Below are 10,028 nucleotides of genomic sequence, written 5' to 3'. Positions count from 1 at the left end.
GCCCAACATAACAGTCGGGACTCAATGCAAAAGGGGGAGACACTGCTTCTTGTAAGCTACAACCAGACAGACTGACCTCAGAGCAAGTAAGAGGAGCTAGAGCTGCGCCCGAAAGCTTTTTTTTTAAATTCTCTCAGACAAATGAAACATCTAGCTATTTGACCATTTCTGTTGAACGAAATAGAGGATACGAGCCAACTTCAACTGCGGAAGGCGATTGCTTTGTGTCCGGCATTGTGCATTTTTTTTGCTGGAGACACGTCACTTGTTCTTAAAAGGTACGTTGGAGTCCTGTTGATGTGCTTAATTCTGTGCGTAAATGTTAGATTGGATTGAATGCTGGATAATGAATTATTTAGAATTTGATATTTGTTTAAAAGTGCAACACTGTTGCGGATTCAGATTCTCATTTTGCTTTTAGGTATGGGTATTGTTCACATGCGGGCGACTCGCCCCTACCGGTAGACAGCCACTGTGTGTGTGACTTTGAGTTATTTGTAGTCATTGTGGTTTATTTGAAACCAGTTCCCTTTCCCATGTATTCATTCATACTGTATATTCCTCAAGCTTAGCAAATTCTCCGTTTTAATCAAGGCACTATATTGTAAAGTGGTGGATCCTGTTGTAAAGAGAAGCCGATTCACATTGCTCAATGCGCTCAATGTCAGGTCGGGCGTTTTTCCCTCATGGTATTTGTTCAATGGATGGGTAGTAAATCCACTGTGCAATAGATTGGAATATCAAACCGTTTTGGGGGGTGGCCTCTTGCTGTGAAGAGCATTGTCTGGAGTTATTGTAGTTTAAAACATGTTTTTTCTTTCTTTACTTAAAAATATTTGTTTCATATTTATTTAAATATTTGGTTTATTGACATGTTGCTAAATCTAAATAGCAGGTGTGTGACCTATATTTTATTTATGAAGTTGTCATTAATAGCGTTGATACGTCTAATAATATACAGGTAGGTTAATTAAAGGCAAAGTATACTGAAAACGAATATAACTTTTTGATTTATTTCAGTGCAATAAATGGTCTACTGGTGCAGGCAAGTTATTGATTTCGTTCCTATCGGTGACCTCCTTTTGTCGTGTTGTAAGTCAGACCCTCAGACATTCCATGTGCCTGGCGAGGATGTTCCCGTCACGTGTAGCTTTTCTCTGGAACTTGGAACAAGAGGGATTACTAGCTATGTCTTGCATTTGCCTCCATTCTATGCCATTAGTCATTTTATGTGATAAATATTTGGTCAAAACTAGATGTCCTGGAATTTTGGCATAAAGGATAGTTATAATCATGTTATTACACATCTATAAGCAGTCCATAGAGTTTTTTTGGGGGGGTGGGCTGAGGGGTGGTATGGCATATGACATAATAGCTATGCACTAGTAAGCTACGCAGTAGAATGAGAGGAGGAGAATGAATAGAATCATGGTCTTTCATAAGGGCTGGGGAAAGTTTGCAGAATTAATTCATAGACAAAGATCTGCAAGCATGTGCCTTGATATTTAACAATTAGGAATATCACATGTATTTTTTTTTTAAATCTAGAGGTATTTGTATTTGATTGACCTGTTGCAAAGTAAAAGCAGGTGTTGCCAATCAAGACTTGTGCCCTGAGGTTTTCACCGGCCATATGTTTCATGTTTAACACGAGCCTGTACATGATTTCCGATAGCCTAAGCAGATTGTGTTACAGTCATCTCCCAGTCAGTACAAATATATTTTCTATTTATATATTTCTTGCAAAATCTATACTATAACAAAACACTCAAATCCTATTTAGATGTAATTACACCAATTATATCAGGTGGTTTAATTCAGGTATTTTCCGCCAGTCTGTATAAAGTTGCTTGTTCCCATGGGCTCTTAATGGGACTAGCTCTATTGCGTAATTAAAATAATAACCAAAAACAGGGCTTGTGTGTGTTGAGTTGTCCAACTCCAGGACATGATGCAATAGAGGGAAACCCCTCAGTCGGCAGAGCTGCAGTCACTGAGCTTTTTAGGCTTCTGCCAGTTGGTCTGTTTACAGAACAGCCCTTCTTTCCCAATTTGAATATTGCTCAAACCAGTCTAACTCAGACTGGGGGAAAGCAGGATGTGTGGAAAGACTTAGAGCTACATTTTGGTCTACAACTCAGTTCAGTTCACTGTAACATCAAACATAATCAGTAGGGCTTTTCTTTGACTTTGCCACACAGCCTCTTTGACCGAATTCTGATTAAGTGTGATTAAGTGGCCAGCTTGTACCTGCCTGGTACAAGCTGGCCATATCTAAAAACACTAGAAGGCAAATGTTTTGGGGGTTCGTAGTACTTAGTTGACTCCTGCCACTCTTAGATTTAGCCTCTGTGGAATCTGAAGGAGCTGAACACTTTGGCTGCCCGATAGTGAAGTCACTTTTAGGGTACTTTAATCTAGGCTATAACCTTGAAGGATGCGTGGACTTACACCTAGCAAACAACACCCTCATTTTATTGCAAGTGAATGGAGAGCAGAAGTCCATGTTACAGTATTACAGATCTTTATGGGTAGGAAGTTGTAAAGGGATTAGAGATGTTTGGCACAGGTTTGGTGCCATCTATATTGGTCAATTGGAACGTATTGGCCTGTTCAAATGATGATAAGTACATCCTAAATGGACATTGATAAGGAACATTGAACATAAATGAAGTGCATTTACCTAGTTGGAGATGGAAAAGAGGGGGGGGAGGTTAGCCTAGTCCCCAAGACCATGTGACAGAGAGGACGACATGCTTAAATAGAACTCAGAGTTGACCTAGAATATCTCCCTAGATTCTAGGTGCCTTTTCTTAGAAGACAAAGCCAGAACCTAAAATGGAGGCGCCCTGACCGGCCTCTCCACCACATGTCCATTTATGTGGGTGGCTCATCATGTCTTGGAGATGGAGGGGAAAAGGGATGCTTTGCATTACTCAGTCTTGCCTTTGGGGGGTCAAAGGTGGTGGTGAAACGCCTGAGAACGGCTTTGGCTGAGCTAACATTTCCCATCCGTCTTTAACATCTCCCCCCAGCTAAACTCGCTGGTGGTGAAATCCTAGCTGTGAGTGAGTCATTCCTACAGCTTGATAATTGTGTGGGAAGCAAGGGAGATTCTGGCTTTTGAAAATCTTCAATGCTTTTTTCATTGTATTATCCCTTTGGAATGATAATTTGGCTTTAGCATCCAGTATTTACTGCAATATTACAGAAAGAATTGAACCTGTAAAATGTACTCACCCTGAGCTCCAGTGTGTAACCTGTAGGTGTGGCTAGTATTTCAGCATTAAACAAGCTCTGCTTTGTAAACTTGTCACAATGACATTCAGAACACGAGCACATCAGCCCGGTCGCTCACAGCTCTATGAAATATGTTCTGTCGGATTTTGACATGGAACATGGGTGTGTGCCTTCTGACGTCAATATATATATATATTTTTTAAGTCTCAAATGCATGCTGTTTATCGTCTGCATGGAGATAGAGTAGCAGAGACCCCTCCCGGTGTCAAATAGAGTATCCAGGAATTAATGTTGCGTATCAAATCACCAGGGGTTTTATAATCCGATTTTGCGCTGCTGACGTAGGCATTTTTTTTTTATGTTTTTTTTTTTTTTTTACATCGTACCGCAGTGTCTGTAAAATTCCTTTAATGTCGTGTCCACCAATTGAATTCATCTAAACCCTTCTCGCCAGCCAGCCAGCCTTCCTCCCCAATACCCCTTCTCTATCACTCTATTTTTAGAGCGCACTGTAATCCCTCCCCCTCTCCATTTTCCTCCCTCTCCAGCTCTATTTACCTATTTTATGGCACGCAGTCAAAGGCAGAGAGCAAGCTCTGTTCAAATCAAATCACATTTATTTGTCACATGCGCCGGATAGAACTTTATCATGAAATGCTTACTTAAGAGCCCTTTCCCAACGATGCAGAGTAATAAAAAAAAACACAAGGAATAAAATACACAAGAATGAAGCTATATACAGGGAGTACCAGTACCATATCAATGAGGCAGATGAAAATGCGCAGCGCTCCGTTTTTAGGTCAGTGGGACACGGAATGGCGCTCTCTCTCTCTTTCCCTTCTTTTGATCGACGAGTGGAAACATTGTGACGTTCCTGACATTCTAGTTTTCTGTTTTCCCTCGCTACTTTGTTTCTAAAACATACTACACCCTTTAGTATTGTGTCTGGGCGAAAACCAAAACCGAGACAGAGAAAGAGATGGCTCATCTGGTGGCTGTGGTGATTCTTTGGGGGGAAGAAAGACAGCAGAGCAAAATAGGAGGGAATTCCTAACTGGCTGTCTCTCACTGTGAAAAAAAGACAGAGAAAAGTGTCCTGGAAGGTTGTAACCACTAAAACTATTATGCAAAAGGAGGAAGGGAGCTGCCACTGTGAGAAAGATATCCTGTAAACTAGTATTATTATGTAATAAAATGGTCATACTCTAGATTGTTATGATGAGGTTGAAGCTAGGTCAAGTTGTGATGAGGTTGAGACTAGATCTATATTGTTATGAGGATGAGACTAGGTCAGGTTGTTATGATGTGGTTTATACCAGGTCAGGTAATGACGAGGTTGAGACTAGGTCAGGTTGTTATGATGTGGCTGATACCAGGTCAGGTTGTTATGATGTGGCTGATACCAGGTCAGGTTGTTATGATGTGGTTTATACCAGGTCAGGTTGTTATGATGTGGCTGATACCAGGTCAGGTTGTTATGATGTGGTTTATACCAGGTCAGGTTGTTATGATGTGGTTTATACCAGGTCAGGTTGTTATGATGTGGCTGATACCAGGTCAGGTTGTTATGATGTGGCTGATACCAGGTCAGGTTGTTATGATGTGGTTTATACCAGGTCAGGTTGTTATGATGTGGTTTATACCAGGTCAGGTTGTTATGATGTGGTTTATACCAGGTCAGGTTGTTATGATGTGGCTGATACCAGGTCAGGTTGTTATGATGTGGTTTATACCAGGTCAGGTTGTTATGATGTGGTTTATACCAGGTCAGGTTGTTATGATGTGGTTTATACCAGGTCAGGTTGTTATGATGTGGTTTATACCAGGTCAGGTTGTTATGATGTGGCTGATACCAGGTCAGGTTGTTATGATGTGGTTTATACCAGGTCAGGTTGTTATGATGTGGTTTATACCAGGTCAGGTTGTTATGATGTGGTTTATACCAGGTCAGGTAATGACGAGGTTGAGACTAGGTCAGGTTGTGTAACCCAGACAAGCTCTAGAGCCAAATGAAGTGGCTAGAAAGTACTCTACTTGTACTGAGTTCAGTTAGTGTGTCAGTGACAGACGGAGTAGAGACAGCTTTAGATCAGATCCCGAAAATAAAACCAGACCTTATTTAGTCTTACTTGAGCTATTGTTAGATATAGTGGTGGTAGCCTGATAGTGGTAGCAAAGACCAGGAATTAACAGATTAAATACCTAACATTAGAAACCATTTTGAATCTATAGAAAAAGAGATAAGAAAACAATATCTGACCAAAAGCTTCTGTTACTGATCTACGGGTTTTCCTGTTTGACTAAAAGTTGAATCAAAAAGACAGCAACCAATCAGAACAGGCCATCATGATTACCTCAGCGTTCTGTTTGATCTGTTATCAGAATCACAAACGGCAACGGACTCTGTCAATGTTTTGACTGGTGCAGTCTTGTTGGCTCAGGGAGTTGCTTCAGAAAAAAAGAATGAACTAGTAATTGTAACACAGTAATGACCTAGATAATTACGTTGAATCCTCACAGATCTGTTTTTCTGGTGGAGAAATAGACAATCTAGATAGGGTTTAGTGATGCATAATTAATGTCTCTGAATCATCAGCGCAACAGATCTAGAATTAGCGCATTTACCTTATGTAACATCGAGACGAGTCAACTGAACTGCGTATGCAGCAACACCACCGGACCGATGTTGGTGACTTGTGAGAAAAGGGGATGTTGAGCAATGTTTCCCGTCGGTAGGGGCACAGAATGCACTCGATACATACTAACTAACCGGGGGTGTGTAATACCTGGCAGGCTCTCTAGCTGGCATTTTATAAAGGAACAGAGACCTTGGCTCTCTCCTCTGGTGAGGCCGTTGGGGAATCACAACCAGTTGAATAACAAGTCATGTGTCAGCTTCAGGACATCAGCCCACTGTTATGACACATAGACAGACTAAGCAATAAGTTACAAGTTAGTGATTTGCAGAGGTGTATCTCTTTGAGTTGACCTCTTTGATAGATTATTGTAGACAATTGTGCCATAAGAGACCCATGTGACCTTATAGCTACATTTACAAATATCCCACCTGGCAACTGATAAAGGTTATAGAGGGACATTATTAGAGGTCGATACATAGAGGGTTTGCCCTCCTTCCCTTCCTCCCTCCCTGAATGCCCATCGCTCAGTAACTGCAGCCCTGGCACGAGGTCAGACTGGCCCTCTTATGTGACTGTCTGATGCAGCACTGTTACACAACACTGTACAGAGAGAGCTTTAGACGCTGAGGCTCAGAACCTCCCTTATCCGCACCACCCACCTATTTGTTTTACCTTTATTTAACTAGGCAAGTCAGTTAAGAACAAATTGTTATTTACAATGACAGCCTACCAGGGAACAGTGGGTTAACTGCCTTGTTCAGGGGCAGAACAACAGATTTTTACCTTGTCAGCTCAGGGAATCAATCCAGCAACCTTTCTGTTACTGGCCCAACGCTCTAACCACTAGGCTACCTGCCGCCTAGCAGCCTCTGAGCAGAGTTGACCTATATTCCTGTGAGTGGAGTGGTCGTGCCGCTGCCATACTCACCCTCCCTCTCTGTATACACCCAGGCTGGCCCACCCGCCTTCTCCTCCACAGAACTCCAATAAGGGTTACGTCTAACAAAAGTCCTTTTGAGTATGAGGGATTGTGAAAGGTGATCAAAAGGAATGTTCAGATTCAAATCCAAGATGAAACATTTCTTACATAATGTTATGATTATGTCATAGTAGCTCGTATACTTTCTGGGCACAAGCAAATGGTGACATGTAAGTGTATGAATGATGGCAGATCCATTGCAGTTTGGATCAAGTGTCAAATTCGCAGTTATGAAGAGATGTGAACTCAAGAATACCCTGAACTAATCACATCATGAGTTTCTAGGACTGTATGTTCTGTCTCGATCATCACCATTGTACAGTAACATTGAAATACATTGAATGCCTAATGTATGTCACAGTGGGAAGGCATAGTATTTATGGTAACTAATGAATGTTCTCTCTCTTATTCTCTCTCTTTCTATAGTGCGTTTCCTCATGAGCGATACCAGCCTACAAGAAAAAGTCTTCCAGTAGACCAACTGACCTACTTCACTTCTGCATCCTAGAGACTTCAACGATTACAGAAGAACCTACTTTGAAACTCAAATTTCACAAAACTTTGTCACTTAATTTAACCAATGAGGTTCAGCCTTAGAGAAGCACAAATACCTCACCCCGAGTTTTTCGCAGATCCTGCAACTTAAAGAGAAAGTTAATAAAAAAATAAGTTCTCTCTCCAACAAACTTTCGTCCTCGCCCTTACCCCCATTTGGCCTTAATGCCAGATCACCAATCTGGTCAAAAGGACTCAACAATGGAAAGCCTGAATCTTCACTTTGCATCTCCCAACAACAACAACGACCTGGACATAGACACATACTCTAACTACAGCGAGAGCCTCCCGCCACTGTCTCCCAGACCCGGTGACGATGACGTCCCGCGCCGCCAGACCAAAGGCGGCTCAAAGAACAGCATGTCCAGCCGTCGCAAGCGGGAGTTCATCTCCGACGAAAAGAAGGACGCTTCCTACTGGGAGAAGCGGCGCAAGAACAACGAGGCGGCCAAGCGTTCCAGAGAGAAGAGGAGGATGAACGACATGGTGCTGGAGAACCGTGTGATGGCGCTGAATGATGAGAACAGCCGCCTGAAGACGGAACTGCTGCAGCTGAAGCTTCGCTTCGGCCTCATCAGCACTGCTTCCTACATGGAGAAGAGCCAGCAGCTCTCCAACAGCGGAAATGGACAGTCCAGTGCTAGTAACCCCTACTTCTCCAGTAGCGGGTACTCCAGTGCCTGTGGTAACACTCTGCTGAACTCTGACTCGTCCGAAGCAGAACAGTCCACAAGAGGGGAACGCCACACCCCACTCCCAAAATACTCCCCAAGAGGATCCCTCTCCGACGGCTGCATGTCTGACGACTCCTCCAGCCCTGAGCCCATGGGCTATGAGATCAAGATGGAGTCCAACGACACTGACATGGATGCTGGTCTCCCCACTGGGATCTCCTTCAACGGTGGCCACCAACACAGGTCCCAAGAGGCCGACTGTGCCATGGACTTCCACCACAACCACCAGAATGACTACCGCCAGGAGTCTGCCAGCCCAGCACCCCAGCAGGTAGCGGCCCCAGCCCAGAGGAGTGTGATCCAGATGTACCGCTCCCCCAGCTCCTCCTATATGGAGAGCCAGAACCAGAGGAAAGCAGAGGACATGGAACAACTACAGTCCCAGGTCCAACAAAGCAGACAGTCCGAGAACACAGAGACCATCACAGAGGAGGTCCAAAGGTACCGAGCCCGTGAGGAGCAGCAAAGACATCAGGAGACACAGAGAAGCCAGTACAGCTCTTATCAGACCCAAGATGGCGGCCACAAGGAAGGATTCGCCCCAGAGCTCCTCCACCACAGTAGAGAAGAAGGCAACAAGTCAAGCCACTCCTCCAACCAGCACCACATCAACAACGCCTATCTCAGTACCCTGGATGAGGAGGAGCCCCCAGTGCTCACTTACGAGGGTGGCCCCAGGGCCGGAGAGGGCTACTACACAGAGTCCCACTCTGGGAAAGACACTTCGTCCAGTGATGGTGATCAAAGAAGCTCAGACAAAGAAGGTGGTTCCACTAGCGATGACGAGTCACCGTCATCTTCCTCTTCCGAGGTCGGAAGCTACAACCAGAGGGCGACATCACAGACGTCGGTGCCACAGAGTCAGAGTGGAGACGATCAGGCCACCTACCTGCCCCACAAGCTCCGCCTGAAATACAGAGCGCTGTCCAATCAGGGGGAGGCGCCAAACAGAAGCCCCACCTCCTCCACATCCCCCTCCCCCTCTCATCCCCAGCATCCCTACCTGGCCCTGCCTAGCAACCACCAACATGGCGGCCATAGCAATGGGGAAAACAAAGAGGCAGAGAACGAGTCAGAGTTCTGCTAGCAGAGGGAAGCAAGAGAAAGAGGAGGTGTGGAAGGAATGCAAAAAGGGATCCAGTGCAGGGAGGAAGAATAAGAGGTGTGAATAAGGGAGCACCAAAGACTCTTTGAGATACTGCGACCAACAACCAACCTCAGTTTTGCTTCATCATCAGGTGTCTCGCTCCTTTTCACCTACCACTATGCCAACAGACACGCCTCTTCGATGATGATAATAATAACAAGGACAGTCAAAGTGATGTTCACAATCACCACAGACAGATTCAAAAGACTTGGTTCACTGTGTCACCATGTTTTTATATGGACCCTTCCCTCAATCCATCCATTTATCCAATCCATGAACAATGATAATAATAGATCACTTATTGGTTCAGCAAATGTGGTGGAGTGAAAAGAATGAGGGGAATGGAATAAATGGAACTCACATTTTGTTTCCTTCGGGAAAAGACAAACATCACATCACATTGGAAGGTTAGAATGAACGTTAAAATGGAAGGCTGTTTTCAGGCTCTGGTTTGAACTCTCAAATGGCCAATTGCTTTGTGGGTGGTAAGGCATTCTGGGAACAATCCCATGACCAAAGAAACACGTCCAACGCCCCTGACAATGAGTTCCATTCTTCCTCCCCACCAACAAAACAGCTGTACCAGTTTCCGTTACTCCCTAAACACCTATCCCTGCTTTATGCAGAATAGGACACCCAATCATTTTTCAAGCACTTGGATTGTACATAACTGTGATATATAAAATGTACATATATTTAAATATATTTTACAAAGAAAAAATGAAAAACAACAA

At 43.8% G+C, this 10,028-nt stretch overlaps 1 protein-coding gene across 1 annotated transcript; it reads left to right on the top strand.

The window, feature by feature from the left end:
* Nucleotides 1–9,552, top strand: LOC106589527 (uncharacterized). Its single transcript, XM_014179625.3, has 2 exons — nt 1–278; nt 7,285–9,552. The coding sequence occupies exon 2, from the start codon at nt 7,579–7,581 to the stop codon at nt 9,232–9,234; it is 1,656 nt and encodes a 551-aa protein (XP_014035100.2). The 5' UTR covers nt 1–278; nt 7,285–7,578; the 3' UTR covers nt 9,235–9,552.
* The last annotated feature ends 476 nt before the right edge of the window (nt 9,553–10,028 follow it).

This window comes from Salmo salar, chromosome 02 (genome assembly GCF_965601325.2).
Source record: "Salmo salar chromosome 02, fSalSal1, whole genome shotgun sequence".
Lineage (NCBI taxonomy): Eukaryota > Metazoa > Chordata > Actinopteri > Salmoniformes > Salmonidae > Salmo > Salmo salar.
The sequence above is the reverse complement of the archived record's forward strand: the minus strand, read 5'-3'. Positions and strand labels throughout refer to the sequence as shown.

Excerpts from the sequence above, each read along its gene's own strand:
- LOC106589527 (XM_014179625.3), top strand. The coding sequence starts at position 7,579 with ATGCCAGATCACCAATCTGGTCAAAAGGACTCAACAATGGAAAGCCTG.